The sequence below is a fragment of the Tiliqua scincoides genome, chromosome 3, assembly GCF_035046505.1.
Source record: "Tiliqua scincoides isolate rTilSci1 chromosome 3, rTilSci1.hap2, whole genome shotgun sequence".
In the NCBI taxonomy this organism is placed as follows: Eukaryota; Metazoa; Chordata; class Lepidosauria; order Squamata; family Scincidae; genus Tiliqua; species Tiliqua scincoides.
The window spans coordinates 95,701,130-95,716,291 of record NC_089823.1 but is presented as its reverse complement, the minus strand read 5'-3'; the positions used below and the strand labels follow the sequence as shown (position 1 = coordinate 95,716,291).

The 15,162-nt window shown below is 44.9% G+C and overlaps 1 protein-coding gene across 1 annotated transcript in view; it reads left to right on the top strand.

Annotated features, from left to right (window-relative positions):
* The first annotated feature begins 3,080 nt into the window (after positions 1-3,080).
* The window catches only part of CUL4A (cullin 4A), a 49,572-nt gene continuing 37,490 nt past the window's right edge, over positions 3,081-15,162 (top strand). Inside the window, exons 1-4 of the mRNA XM_066618923.1 lie at positions 3,081-3,722; positions 8,390-8,505; positions 12,055-12,159; positions 13,254-13,322. Of these exons, the coding sequence (XP_066475020.1) occupies positions 3,554-3,722; positions 8,390-8,505; positions 12,055-12,159; positions 13,254-13,322 (459 nt within the window). The 5' untranslated portion in view covers positions 3,081-3,553. The remainder of the gene's footprint in view (positions 3,723-8,389; positions 8,506-12,054; positions 12,160-13,253; positions 13,323-15,162) is intronic.

Genomic DNA, 15,162 nt, shown 5'->3' with positions numbered 1-15,162 from the left:
GCGTCACTTCCGCCCTCGCTTCAAACATGCAGAAGCTGATAAGTGGAACTTTGGGGGAAAAAGAAGCAGCACTTCCGCTCTACTGATAGCTGATCTGCGCCTTCGCGGATTGGTTAGCGATCAACACAAAGCTCCGCCCACCGTCCGCACCACGTGACGCACTCCCCGTTCGACTCGCGAAGCGGCTCCTCGCGCTACCTACTGAGTGGGGTGGGCGTGGCTTCTGGTTGCAAGTTGGGGGCGGGGTTGTTTGCATAGCAGAGCCTCAAAGCCTTTCTGCCCCATCGGGGAGGAAATGTGCACACCTGTGGGCTGGGCAGAAATGGGTTAAAGGTGCAAAGGTTGCAGTACTTTGGGGGGTGAGGCACTCCCAGCAGAGCTTTTGTCATTGGGGCTCTTGGGCTGCAAGGCTATGTGTGCTTTCATGGGAGCAAGCCCTGCTGAACACTGTGGGGCTGACTTCTGAGTAGACGTGCCTAGATTGAGCTGTTCCAAATGCCTGTTACTCAGGACTAAGAGCCCAATCCTAGGCATGTCTACTCAGAAGTAAGTCCCATTAGAGTCAATTGGGCTTACTCCTAAGTAAGTGTCCTAAGGAAGTCCTAAGTAAGGGCAGAAGGACTGGCTCAGCTGGTAGAGTTGCTGCCTTCAAAACAACCGGAAGTACCGGAGAGTTGACCCTTGGTGGCAGAGAGGAGTTGCCATCAAGTGGAGCGTGGGAGGCGAAGGGCCATAGAGAGGACAGACCGGGAAGGATGAAAGACTAGAAGTATTTAATTGTAAAAATCCCTAGGTGAGTTTAGAACAGCCTGCCTATGTAAACCGCCTTGGATTATAGTCTGAGGAAAAAGGCGGTATATAAATACGTACCTGTATAAATAAATAAATAAGTGTGGCTAGACTTGCAGCCTAAGAGTTCAATCCTTTGCATGTCAACTCAGTAGTAAGTCCCATTAGAGTCAGTGGGGCCTACTCCTAAGTAAGTGTGGTTAGGCTTGCAGCCTCACAGCCCAATCCTATGCATGTCTACTCAGAAGTAAGTCCTGTTGTCGTTAGTGGATAGGATGGCAGTCCTACTGAACTCAAGTTGGCTGTGAGTAGCACTGCAGGTATGCTTGGCTACTTAGAAGTAAGCCCCCCCCCCCCAAGTCAATGGGGCATTACCAGGCTGCAATACAATTCACACTATCCTGGAAGTAAGTGCCATAGAATACAATGGGACTTACTTCTGAGTAGACATGCACCCCAAATCTGCCATAGGCTGCAATCCTAGTGTACACATATTGAGAGCAACTCAGTGGGACTTGAAAGCATCCCACAGGAGTGTTAAAGAAGCTTAGAGCCCAATCTTATGCATGTCTACTCAGAAGTACATCCCATTATAGTCAATAGGACTTACTCACAGGAAATTGTGGATAGGATTGCACCCTTAGTCATTCTCCAGGGCTGTAATTCTCTGCATACTTACCTGGGAGCAAGCCCCACTGACAACAGTGTGTCTTCAGTTACTTTGCATTAAGGCTGCAATCCTTTCCATGTTGCAAGGTTGAAGCAAGCAAGAGTGATAGTTTTCAGGCTCTTTATTCAAATTGCATGCAATTGGCCCATGGGACTCTTGTCTCAAAGCATAAACCAGGCTTTCAATGCTGTCAAGACCATTTATACAATTTTCTGACCTTTGTGTCAAAATCTAGACTTCCCATTGGCTGAAATTTTACATCAGAGATGGGACTAACACCTAATAGGATACAGATAAGGTACTATTTGCATTAAATATACCTGATAGGTATATTTCAGGTTACACTTTGCATAAACATATTAAATTACAAAGTTTTCAAAAACCAGCAGGGACCAGTATAACACCATTTATCCAGGGCTTAATGACCTGGTCGTAATTCAAGCCAATTATACAAGGTCAAGATTGTTTTGACAAGGTCTAGAATAACATCATTAAAAGAGATGGCACAATGTGATCTGCCTGGCACTCTTTATCTTATCTGCATACCTTTCCTATGTGTTAGTATAAACACTAAGCAGCTGTGGGGCCTCTCTACAAAACTAAGGCTTTTGTCCTTTTATTAAAGAGGGTTTTAAAAGCTTTACTAAAAACAAGCAACTTTAGTTCCTTATGGCCTGCTTTGGGTGACTACTACGTCCCCTATATGTGAGTTACAATCTTGGGGCAAGGACTAATTTGTCTTAATTCTGTCTATGTGTGCTTTTTACTCTAAAAGCATACGAGTATAGTTACAGAGTTTTCCTGATAGATACAGGTGTGTTTTAACTTTTGCCAAGTCTCTAGCCCTTGCCTGATTCTGTTACCTTTTGGCTTTCCACACCTGTTGCTTTAACATAAACACTGTGGGGCCCAGTTTGCAAAGCCAAGGTTTTCTGTAACACAACAAAGCAGCTTTTGGTTCCTTTTAGAGCAGCCTATAATTCTTTGCTTTTGTGACCACTGTGGCCTTTACATATGGGTTACAGTTTGAGGGCAAGGGCTACAGTGTGTTATCCACACTTACCTGGGGCTCAGACCCATTGACTAGAATGGGACTTACTTCTGAGTAGACATGGCTAGGATTGGGCTCTAAATCCCACTGTTTTCAGTGGGACTTGCTCCTGGGTCCCTGCTTCTATTCTGCCAGCGTGTAGGGGCAAATGTAAAGAGCCCAATCAACTCATATCAACTCAGAAGTCCCATTAGAGTCAGTGGGGCTTACTGCCAGTTAAGTGTGGATAGGATTGCAGCCCTAGAGCCCACCTGTGCATGTCTACTCAGAAGTCCCATTACAGTCACTGGGGTTTACTCCCAGGAAAGTGTGGCTAGGATGGCAGCCTTGGAGCCCAGCCCTCTGCATGTCTACTCAGAAGTAAGTCCCATTACAGTCAATGGGGCTTACTCCCAGGAAAGTGTGGTTAGGCTGGCAGCCTTGGAACCCAGCCCTCTGCTTGTCTACTCAGAAGCAAGTCTCATGCAAGCAAGTCCATGGGGCTCACTCCCAGCTGAGCGTGGCTGGAGCTCCTTTCCCGGGGACTTGCAGCAGCGCGGTCTTGCCCCTGTGCGTGTCCCGTGACGGGAGGCTGAACCCTCCCTCTCTCCCCGGGCCAGGGAGGTCGATGCCCGTCTGCCAGTTCGGCGCGTCGCTTCTGGTTTCCTTCGCAGAGCGTCTCGCGGTGGCGGAGCAGCTCCGGCCTGGGCTCCGTGGCCAGGGCAGACCGGGAAGGAGCCATTTTGTGAGACACCGGGAAGGAGGCGGCGGCTTCGCCTCACCGAGTGGAGGGAGCGGTCGGGAAGGGGGCGCTACTTCTTCCAGCCGCTTCCCTGCCCCGCAGCCCTCCGCCATTCAGGCTTCATGGAGCCCCCTCAGTCGCCGGGAAGGCGCTGGGACGAAGAGGCGCGGCTGTGCTGCCGCTGCGACCCCGCACGCGCAGTAGCCGCCCCCGGCTTCTGAGAGCGCTTCCCCCGACCCTCCATTCAGCACCAAGCGGGGGGAGCGGACTACGAGACCCCTCGGCGCCCCCCCCCCACCCGGGGCCCGTCTCTGGGTCGAAGATGGCCGGCGAGCCCCACAAGAAGCAGCACTTGTCGGCCCTGGTGGGGCACACCAACGGGCTCACCAAGCCCGCCTCCCTGGCGGCCGCGGCCGGAGCGCGAAGCGGGTCGGCCGGCTGCGGAGCAGGAGGAGGCTCGTCCAAGAAATTAGTCATCAAGAACTTCAGAGGTGAGGGTGGAAGAGGAGGCTGCAGTGAGGGGCGGGGGCGAGGAAAGAGGCCGACGTGTCCAGTGTGTCACTTCATGAAGGGTGGATTGAGTTGAGACGTCCTGAGCCTTCCAGTTATTTGGTTTTTTAGTTGACTCTGCCTCATGGCCCAGAACCAGGGGACAGCCCTGTTGGGAGAGTTAGGACAGACCAAAGAAAATGTTCTTTTACCCAGCATGTGATGCGTCTGTGGAACTCCCTGCCACAGGACGTGGTGACGGCATATGGCCTGGATGCCTTTAAAAGGGGTTTGAACAGACTTCTGGAGGAAAACTCCATCCCAGCTTACATCCCAGGTCTGTGCAGCCTCCTGGTTTTCGAGGCAGGCTACCTCAGATGCAAGAGAGGGCACCAGGATGAGGGTCTCTTGTTGTCTTGTGTGCTCCCTGAGGCACCTGGCTGGCCACCATGAGATACAGACAGCTGGATCAGATGCAAAGGAGGGCACCAGGATGAGGGTCTCCTGTTGTCTTGTGTGCTCCCTGAGGCATCTGGTGGGCCACTGTGAGATGCAGGAGGCTGGACTAGATGGGCCTTTGGCCTGATCCAGCTGGCCTTTTCTTATGTTCATTCATAGATCTCTCTTGCAAATATCCCTTTCCCTGAGAGTGAAGATGGGTGTGTTAAGATGCAAAGGAGAACAGGACTCTTGGAACTGTTGGGTAGAGGAGAGAATTTTGGCAGGTACTGCTTTTCTCTCACCCCTGTGCAACAAGATAAAGATATTGGCTGTTCTTTTTATGTAACTTTTAATGATGTAATTGCACTGTACTGCTTTGTATTCTGGAAATCTTTAAAAAAAAATCAAGAACACAGGGCATCTGCTTGGTTATCTCTTAGCACCCTTGAACAAGATATTTTAGGCTTACTGGGAATGTTTAAAGGCAAAAAGGTGGATTCTCCCCTCCCCCCCTTCACTCTGTTCTTCTGGATGGAAAAAGTTATAAAACAAGTTGGATGGACCTATGGGCTAATATTCTGTTTGAATCTCGTAGTTATGTCATGAATGCAGCCCAAGGCAGGCTTGGAGAGTTTTAATGTAAGATACTTTAAAAGTACTGTGCTTTCACTACGTCACCTTTCCACTTGTATGAACCTTGTTAACTGAGGATACACAAAAGGAAGTGAGCTACTTTAAAGCTTAATGTACATTTCAGTTGCATTCTATAGTTTAGGTATTGCATTCAGTCTTGGTCCTTGTGCTCCTAGGTCTGTCCATGTCTCATGGCTGCTCATGGGATTTGGCCAGACCTGGCAACCTGTTGGAAAAGATCATTCATACTGAATCTCCTATGTAACTGTTTCTTTATTTCTCCATTTCATTCAACAAGGGGCCCAGCCCACCTGTGGATACATCTCCCAGGTGCCAGAGATGCTTCTCACTATTTGCCCCTTCCCTGCTTCTTGTACCTGCCCTTTCTCACTGATGGGCAGTGTCCAACATCCATCGGTTGGAAGGCCCCTACTCCTCCTGGCCTAAAGTTGCCATCTCTCTGGAGGTCCTGACCAGAGGGCATCACTCCTAGGTCTGAGGTCCCCAAGCACCACAACCTGGCAGGCTCCTGAAGAGGGTGGCCACCAAGATACAGGTCTTATCTGAGGCAGTCATGGAGTCAGAGAAACCGGGATCCTGTTAGCTACACAGGGGTTGCCTGGTGGTGGCCATGTATCATGATGATGGCTGGCCTCTGAGCTCTTTCTCCTCCCTCCTTATAGTTTTCCCTCCTTATAGTTTTCCCTCTGTCTGGGCCTTAAATCTCCCCCCAGCTAATTCCTCAACCATTTCAATTCAGTCAGGCTCAAGTGGGCTAATTCAGGAACAGAGCTGTTCTCACCTGGCCCTGTGGGGCCCCTGCCCCAAGTGTTTGTGGGTTCCCTCTGTCTGGGCCTTAAATCTCCCCCCAGCTAATTCCTCAACCATTTCCAGTCAGGCTCAAGTGGGCTAATTCAGGAGCAGAGCTGTTCTCATCTGGCCCTGTGAGGCCCCTGCCTCAAGTGTTTGTGGGATCGCAGCTGGCCTTTAGCTGGTCCAGGACTGATTTGGCTTCCCAGGGTGTGGAAGAGGCGCCAGTCTGGTTGGGTCTCCACACATTCAAATTACAAATGGAGGAAATGTTAAACTATCTGAAGATAGTTGTACTACATTGTATTCTGGAGAGTCGTATCTTCCACAGGAGAAAAAAAGAACTCTGTTTTATTTGGAATCCTCTAGAGTTCCAGAAGTGTTCCCTATTTTTTTTTTTTTTAAAGTACAGTCATTTGCCTGTCATGAAAAGTAAGGCGCATTGAGTTCAGGGGGACTTATTCCCAGGTTAGTGTGTAAAGGATTGTCACAAAAAAAACCCTTGTTTTTGGCACTTAAGGCTATGTGTCCTTGTTTAGAAATGTACCTGACATGCAGAGGTATGGTGTGCATATATTGTCCTCATACACACTTTGTTTGGGAGTGGGGAGTTGTTTTGTGTTGGGCTGAACACTCTGATCAGCTTTTCACTACCTGATATGCAGCCATGGAAGAGAAGGGGCTTGGCACTCTTCCTAAGTAAGATCAGCTGGAAACCAATAGGGAGCACAGGCCTCTCAGCTTGTGCTGACACGTGACCTTCACTGCCCTTTTCTCACCTCGGTGTCCACTGGACTGATTTCCTCTTGGAGTGAAAGGAGATTATTCTGCTGCTGCTATCATTGCAGAAGCAGCTTGGGTCTTATCTTTAGCTCTATTCCTTAGTGCCCTACTAGATTCCTGGTGTTTACAGTACATCAGACTAGAGGAGGTGTTACAAGTACAGATACATTCAAAATCTTGCCCTACATGTTAGTTAATCCAATCAAGCTATCACTTGCTTGTTTTAGTCATTAACAAATTAGAATCAGCAGGCATCCCCAGAATCCTATGAAAGAGTAAAGGAGTTAACAAGTACTACAGAGTAACCAATCTATTTTAAATCTTAAGTATGTATCTTTTGAGGCACCTGCCTTCCTCCATCCTCAAGGGAAAAGTTTCCAAATAAGAGATATCACCCTTAGAACCTGAATTTTGCATATATTTAGCAGAACTTTGCTTATCTATCTATATGTTTCCAGCCTAACTCTTTTCCTCCACACCTCTGGCTCCTTGACATATAGAAATACATTTCAAATTTAGGGAGGTACTTGGGACAATTTAGCTTATATTTGCAGTTTGTGCCATGTTCTGTAGTAACTTTCTTACATTTGTAGTTGAAACACCCCTTTCTTTCTCTGGGAATTACTGGCTTTTAAAAAATGTTAAATATGAAATTACACCAGTCACACTGATAGACAAAACTGTAAAAAATGGGCAGGCTCGAAGTAGCCAAGATTGTGCAAGGTCAGAAACAACCCACTTTATCATGCCTTCATATATTGGGTACTTGTGGTGAATTGGGCACATATGAACAAAACCAGTTTTAACCTTAAAAAATGGCTTTAAAAATTAAGGCACCTGGGTGGGGTTACATCATGAGATATTGGTCCAATTAATTTCAAGCAAGGTTAGTACCTCTTTAATGAGGTATGGACTATAATGTAAAGAAATGGAAAGTTGATCAGAAACAATCAAGTACAGTATCTTGGAGTTGGGGAGGGGAAGGGTACAAACTGCACCTGTTTCTTATTTATTAGGCAACTTTACCCAGCTTCTGTCCCCCCATAAAAGGGGGTGCCCAAGGCAACCTACAAATGAAGAATAAATAAAATAGAACAGGGGTGCCCAAACCCCAGCCTGGGGGGGCCACTTGTGACCCAAGGGGGCTCCCAATCCAGCCCACAGGGAGCCCCCTAGTCTCCAATGAGCCTCTGGCCCTCCAGAGACTTGCTGGAGCCTGTGCTGGCTCGATGCAACTGCTCTCAGTGTGAGGATGACTGTTCAACCTCTCACCTGAGCTGTGGAACAAGGGCTCCCTCCACTACTTGCTGTTTCATGTCTGTAATGCAACAGCAGCAGCGAAGGAAGGGCTGGCCTTGCTTTGTGCAAGGGCTTTTATAGGCCTATTCATTCATATAATTTCCATCTCAAATATATTCATTTATGTAAATATATTCAAATTTAAAATGTAAATTAGTTCTTTTTTTTCCCCAGCCCCTGACGGAATAGCAGAGGGATGATGTGGGCCTCCTGCCAAAATGTTTGGACACCCCTGCAAAAAATATAAAAACACCCAATCAGCCATGAAAAGCACAGTAAAAGCATATAATAAATGCAGTATAAAATGTCTTATGCTACATATGCAATCTAATCTTATGTACAGTATGTTTGTTTACTTGGGAGGAAATGCCTCTGAGTTTAATGGGAATTACTTTCAAGTAAGTGTGCGTAGTATAGGTAACTTTAATGATAATCTGGTGCAGAAGTCCTTAATGCTGATGTATGCAAAAAAAATGTATTTAATAATTTAGCCTATATCGGCTATTCTTTTCAGCCCATGATCAACCTAACCCAACATGCAGGATGGTGGTAAGATAAAAGAAAGGAGAAGAGCCATGCTATGTACATCATGGCACAGTGAGCTCATTAGAGAAAGGGCAGTACATAAAACATTGAAAATAAATGTTTTTTAAATGTTGAATTAAAAAAAATATTGAAAATGTTTTGTGTTTGTTTAATACAGAGAGACCCACTTTGCCTGATAACTACACTCGGGACACATGGCAGAAGCTTCATGAAGCAGTCAGAGCAATACAGAGTAGCACATCCATTAAATATAATCTTGAAGAGCTCTACCAAGTAAGCGTTTCAATCTTTTTAATAGCTATGTGAGCAAGATGGTTATATGGACTGGAGAGATTGCATGAACCAGCCTATACAAAGAGTCATATAGTAAAACTGTTCCAAGACTGTGCTACTTCAGACTGTAGTAAGTCAAAGCAAAGGCAAACTAAAAATCTTCTTGGCATCTGGTTTTCTGCACAGGTTAGTTTTTCTATGGCAGAGCATTTTGTCGTGCTATCCCTTATAGACTATAAGAGATAATTTAATGCGTAAACTATACATCTGTTTGTTCACTAGACTACTTAATTGGAAATAATGTTCTCCATGATGAATCTGCCTCTTAGAAAATCTACCTTTCCCTTATCTGATGATCTTGTGTTACTGGGTCTGAGAGAAGCAAGTAGGGGAGACAGAATGGACGGTTGGAAGATTCAGAGGTGCTGTTCTGTATGTGAAAAGGCTCTATGCTTACAGAAGGACATTTTAGAGTAAGCGCAAGAGACTTCCAGAAGAAGCCTTGCTCCTCCAGTAAAACCAGACTCCTTTCATTCATTTGAGGCATACTTGTCAACATTTGCAGTTGCCTGCCTTGGGTGGGTATGTGGCTTACTCTTGTTTCTGGTGGTGGGCTTTTTTCTTTTTATAAATCTTTTTATTGCCACACTTCTGTGGGCTGCAGTGGCTTTAGCAGCACTTGAAGCACTGATAGCATTTCTGTTGACTCCTGCCAGTTCCCCCGCCAAGAATGCACTAGGAAATGACTCTGTCATATGAGGCCATACCTGACACACTGAGTGATGGTTGCAGACTGCTGGAAACCATATCAGTTCTTCAAATGCTGCTGAGATGACTGTTGCCTTTGGAGGCATGGTAAACAAAAGGCTTTTTTTTTAAAGCTCCTCTGCCACCACTCATCCCATAACCCTGAGGTATTCAATCTGTGCGTCCCACCTCCCTAGTGAGGCATAGCTAACCTCCAGGGGCATTGCCAGGCATCTCTGGGAGAGAGGCTGCTCTGCTCCACGTGCTACCTGCTGACTTGCTGCTTTTCTGCAGCTGTGAATGAGGTGGGTGGGGCAGCATGAGGCTGGGGGAGGTGGGAGAGAAGGCTGGCTGGGCAGGCAGAGGTGCTGCATTTCATCATGGAGCTCTCTCCATGTGCAACCTTGCCCCAAGGACTACATTTCCCAGTGTGCCCCTTGCCCTGGGCATCCTGGGATTGGTCAAGTCTGGAGGAGAGAAGAGTGCGGAGGTGCTGCATCTTGGGGAGAGAGGTGGCTTGCAGGTGCTCTGCTGCACATGCTGCCTCCTGACTTGCTGCTTTTCCAAGGCTGAGAATGAGGTGGGTGGGGCAGTGTGAAACATGGTGGGGGGAGGTGGGAGAGAAGGTTGCTCCTCACCCTGGGCATCCTGGGATTGGTCAAGGCTGGAAGGAAGGAACCAGCCTGCTCCTAGTGGGGGGGGTGTCCAAATGCCCCAGCCTGCATCCCTTCGTCTTGCCTGGGGGGAACAGGGGTGGCATCTGCATGTTGGATGTGTGTGTGAGCGAGCAGCCCCCATCTACTTTGGGGTGAGTTGTAATCTTGCTGGGTGTGGCTGCAATCCTTTTCACACTTTCCTGGGAGTAAGCCCCATTGACTCAAATGGGGCTTACTTCTGAGTAGACCTACATAGGCTTGGGGTCTGTCAGCTTAACCCAGGATCCTCACCTTTCTCTTTTTCCTCCCCCTTCAAAAAAGAAAAAAACCACTCTTGATGGCTTTGTCTCCAAAAATTGATTAAAAATAAAAATCCCTGTTCCTTTTTAGCCATCCCTTTTTCCTCCTGCCTCCTTTTGGGGGGGGGGGTACTCTGTTGGCTGCTATTGTAAGACAAAAGGCACAATCCTAGCTAGGTCTACTCAGAAGTAAGTCCTATTGTGTTCAATGAGACTTATTCCCAGGACAGTGGGGTTAGGATTCCAGCCAAACAGTCTCTAGGTCTCAGTTTGCATCAGTTTGTGATTAGCAGATACACACAAAACAAAGTCTTCCCCTCCTGAAAATTCATCACTTCCCCCCTCCCTTTTCAAAATCCTCCAGGTGTGCTGCTAACAAACGCAGGGCACAATCCTAACCAGGTCTACTCAGAAGTAAGTCCTATTTTGTTCAGTGGGGCTTACTCTCAGGTAAGTGTGGTTAGGATTGCAGCCTCAAAGCGCTGGCAGCCTTGTTTCTAGTGTATAATTATAACACCTTCATCCCCATTTTGGGGGTAACTGAGGTGAGGTGTTGTAATGGGGAGCCATGGCCAATTGCTACAAGGATCAGGGGAGGCGCGAGCAGGAAAAGTTCGAGAACCACTGCCATCACCTGTACAACTCTGTAAGAGCATAACATTAGGTACAACACTGAACCTTGTACAGTGGGAAGATTTGTTGCCTCTGTCTCTGAATCTTCTACAACGCATTCTTCCTTTTTGCCCCCAGAAATGTGCTTTTCACATTAGGAAAAAGGTGGTGGTGATTGTGGCAATGGCAGTGATCCTGGTGCAAATGTATTGGGATAATGAGTCCTGGGTCAAGCTGAGTCCCATCTCAGCCAAAGGAGTGGTGATAAAGAGATTGACCAAAAATCTGTTTTTTATCTGACTACTGTTTTTATGGGTTCTGCTAATGTGTTTTTTAATGTGTTTTTATCTGTTTGTGAAATTATGTTTTAATCTGTTTTGTATGTTGTTAGCCGCCCTGGGTCCCTTTGGGGAGAAGGGCGGGATAGAAATAAAGTTATTATTATTATTATTATTATTATTATTATTATTATTATTAAATGCTATTGAATCTTAACCTCCCACCAACAGTTCTCAGCATTTGTTCTAAATTTTTCTTCTGTTGCTCCTTCACGTGATTTGTATTGCATTTTTGTTCACTTTGCTGAAATGAATGTTTACATCTACAAAAATGCACTTTGTACTGTACTTAGTTGTCTGTGTGGAACATAGTGGAATGCTTCATAAATTGTAAATGAAAAGCAGTGCATGGTAGTTCTGCTTCCTTTCATCACGTTCTGTTTTCTTATCTTTTCTGTGCACCAAACAAGAGCTGGTTAAACATATCACTGTTTACTTGCTGTAATATTTTGACTTAAAAATAGCAAGTGTGCCTGTGGGGGAGGGGAGTGTATCTGGATCTAATTGGGACCACAGTACAGAGGTCATAGGTAGTCCTTACCTCCCTGCTGTTTTCCTGTAAAAATTCCTCCAGTGGTATTGGTCTCCAAGATTACATGTTTTTCTAATGTTCCCAGTGCATTCTTTCTCTATTACTTGCTTTTGATTTTGCCACCTGCAGTATAAAGTATTTAAAACTTATGTAGATGTTTTCCATTCTTGCCTCTAACAAGCTGTGTTTTTGCAATTTGAGATTTTGAGAGGTTTTGATAATTTTATGTGAATATAAACTAAATATTTTTGACTGTAAAATAAAGGATATATGTAGAAAACTACATTTCTTTCTGGTATTTAGTTTCATTGTTAGTATTTTCATACATGTAGTTTGCCTTGACTTTGTGTTTTGTTTTTTCATAGGCAGTTGAAAATGTCTGTTCTTATAAAGCTTCGTCTATGCTGTACAAACAGTTGCGTCAAGTCTGTGAAGAGCATGTGAAAGCACAAATATTGCCGTTTAGAGAATATCCTTTTTCTGTACAAAAATCAGGCAAATGTTTACTAATAAGGGTTTATTAGAATGTTTCTAATTCAGCATTTCTCAACCAGTGGTACTTGTACCACCATTGGTACTTGAGGTGGTGTCCAGTGATATGTATGGACTCCTGATGCCTGACAGCTAGACCAGCAATGCAATATGTCAAGCAGTATAAGGGCTTGTTAGAATGTCAACAACGCAGCATTTCTCGACCAGTGGTACTTGTACTACCAATGGTACTTGAAGTCCAGTGATGCGCGTGGACCCTGGCCGCCTGGCAGCTAGACCAGCAATGCAATATGTAAGCAGTGGTAGGAGGCTCAGCTTGGCAGAGCTCCAGCATGCACTTTTTGCATGCTTCCAAAAGCCTCTTGCTGGTGTTTGTTGCACTGCATCTGGCCTTCAAATCCAGACGTAACTGGCGATGACATCATTGCCACTTAACTTCTGGGGGAACTTCTAATAGGTGGACCATGCAAAGTGGTATGGCAGGGACAAACATTGAGAAACATTGCTCTAAAGTAAAAAAATAAAGCATGTGTATTCTATAAACTTAAGGTCTTGATTTACGGTATTGATGTGGCCCAGTATCCGCGGGGGTTCCTTTTCAGGCATTACCCCCGCGGATACCTGAATCTGCAGATTCTGGGGGTGCCCCCTGCCCTCTTGAAGCGAGCGAAACCATGTTGTCCTCACCTCCAGAGGCTCTTCTGAGCCCCATAGAAGCCATACGTTTCTGTCTGCAGCCTCTTTGGGGTTCAGAATGGCCATTTTGGCCAAAAAAGTCACTTCCGATTTTTCTGAAAAACCGGAAGTAACTTTTTTTTACCCTAAATGGCCATTCGGAACCCCACAGAGGCCACGGGCGGAGGGGGCGCGGGGCGGAAGCCTAGTGAATATTTGTTTCTAATTTGAAATGTTCTTTTCTCAAAAGAAAAAAAGAAAAAGTAAATAAAAATACAGCTCAGATTTAAACTACAATCCTAGATTCTGTTAATCTTTTGAGTGTATTTTCCAAACAGCTATGCTGGTAATATCCATAAATATTTACCTGTTACTTTCTCTTAGCCCTTGCAGCACAGATTCTCTTGACAGTCTTCTGTTTTTAAAGAAAATAAACAAATGCTGGCAAGATCATTGCAGACAAATGGTAAGTCAGATGTAGTTTATAATGTATAAACTTGAGAAAGAGGGAATAAATTAGCACAATTTTTTTTATTTTTAATTAATTTCTGATGTTTTAATGGTTATCTGTTAATTGTAATGATCCATTGGGCTTCTCTGTGTTCATTGCGTTTATTAACTGTTATTGTTTTAAAATGTTGTAAGCCGCCTTGGATTCCCTTACTGGGAGAAAGGCAGGGTATAAATTCAGTAAATAAAAAAGTTAGTGGTAATTCAGAATTGTTTAGTTCTCCCGATTAGTCGTTGAGGGAAGTTTCCACTTGCTTGACACACAGTTTTTATTTTCTGATAAATTATTATTTGTTAGTATTATAGAAAAGCTGCTACCAGTTATGGTCTTCTAGAACAGGGGTGCCCAAACACCGGCCCACGGGCCACTTGTAGCCCTCAATGAGCCTCTGGCTCTCCAGAGACTTGCTGGATCCTATGCTGGCCTGATGGTACTGCTCTCAGCATGAGGACGACTGTTCGACCTCTCACCTGAGCTGTGGGACAAGGGCTCCCTCCACTACTTGCTGTTTCATGTCTGTGATGCAACAGCAGCAGCGAAGGAAGGGCTGGCCTTGCTTTGTGCAAGGCCTTTTATAGGCCTTGAGCTACTGCAAGACCTTCATTCATTCATATAATTTCCATCTCTAATATATTCATTTATGTAATTTTTTTTATAATTCTTTTTTTCCTGGCCCCCAACATAGTGTCAGAGAGATGCTGTGGCCCTCCTGCCAAAATGTTTGGATACCCCTGTTCTAGAGCAATGATTTTCAATCTTTTTTGTGTCACGGGAAACTGACAAGGTACTAAAATTGTCAAGGCACACCATCGGTTTTTTGACAATTGACAACGCACACCATGCTGTTGGTGGGGGTCCCGCATCCCCCAATGGCCCTACTAATAAATACCCACCCAACTTCTATGGCACACCTGCAGACCATTCACAGCACACCAGTGTGCCATGGCACAATAGTTGATAATGGTTATTTTAGAACAGTGGTTCTCACACTTTTTAGCACTAGGACCAACTTTTTAGAATGTCTGTCAGGATCCGCTGGAGGCAATGTAATTAACCTGGAAGTGATGTCATGCTCCAAATTGTTCTCATCAAGCAGGAAAATTTTTACCACCCCTCCATACTACAAAATCAAATCTACTTAAGTAAATTAAAAGTTTACAATAAATATGTTTAAAAATTTATTTAAAATAAAGAACTCCCAGAATTCTCCCAAGCAGTTGCTGATCTGTTTAAAAAAAAAAAAAATCCCCAAACATCCCAAAAGTTGCAATCCTATCCACGCTAACTTGGGAGTAAGCCCCATTGACTATCATTGTTAAAAACATATGCATAGTAGCCTGTTAATAGCAGAAATCTGTAACATTTCCCCCAAATGCAATCACATTTCATGGTAGTATCAAGCTTTTATTTATTAAAAACAACTCACAGTTTGAGAAATGTTTTTCTAGAACATTGGTAAATCAGAGTTTTACAGATCTTGGGCTCACAACACAATTCTGTGCATGTCTTCTCAGAAGTAAGCCCCATTGAGTTCAGTGGTCTCTACTCCAGGCAAGTGAGTATAGGATTACAGCTTCAATTCTATAATTTGGGGTATATTTGATTCAAATGATACATCACCCCTAGCTGCTTAAGATGTTAAAAAAACTGATAATAAAGAGAATTTGTAAAGTGATTGCATGGATAAAGTTTTGAGCTGTGTGCTGTACAAAGGACATGCATTCAGTTCTTCTTTATGCTCCATTTCAGTCTGTTTTTTACTCTCTGTGTCCAATGTCAGTTTTTAAAAAAAATG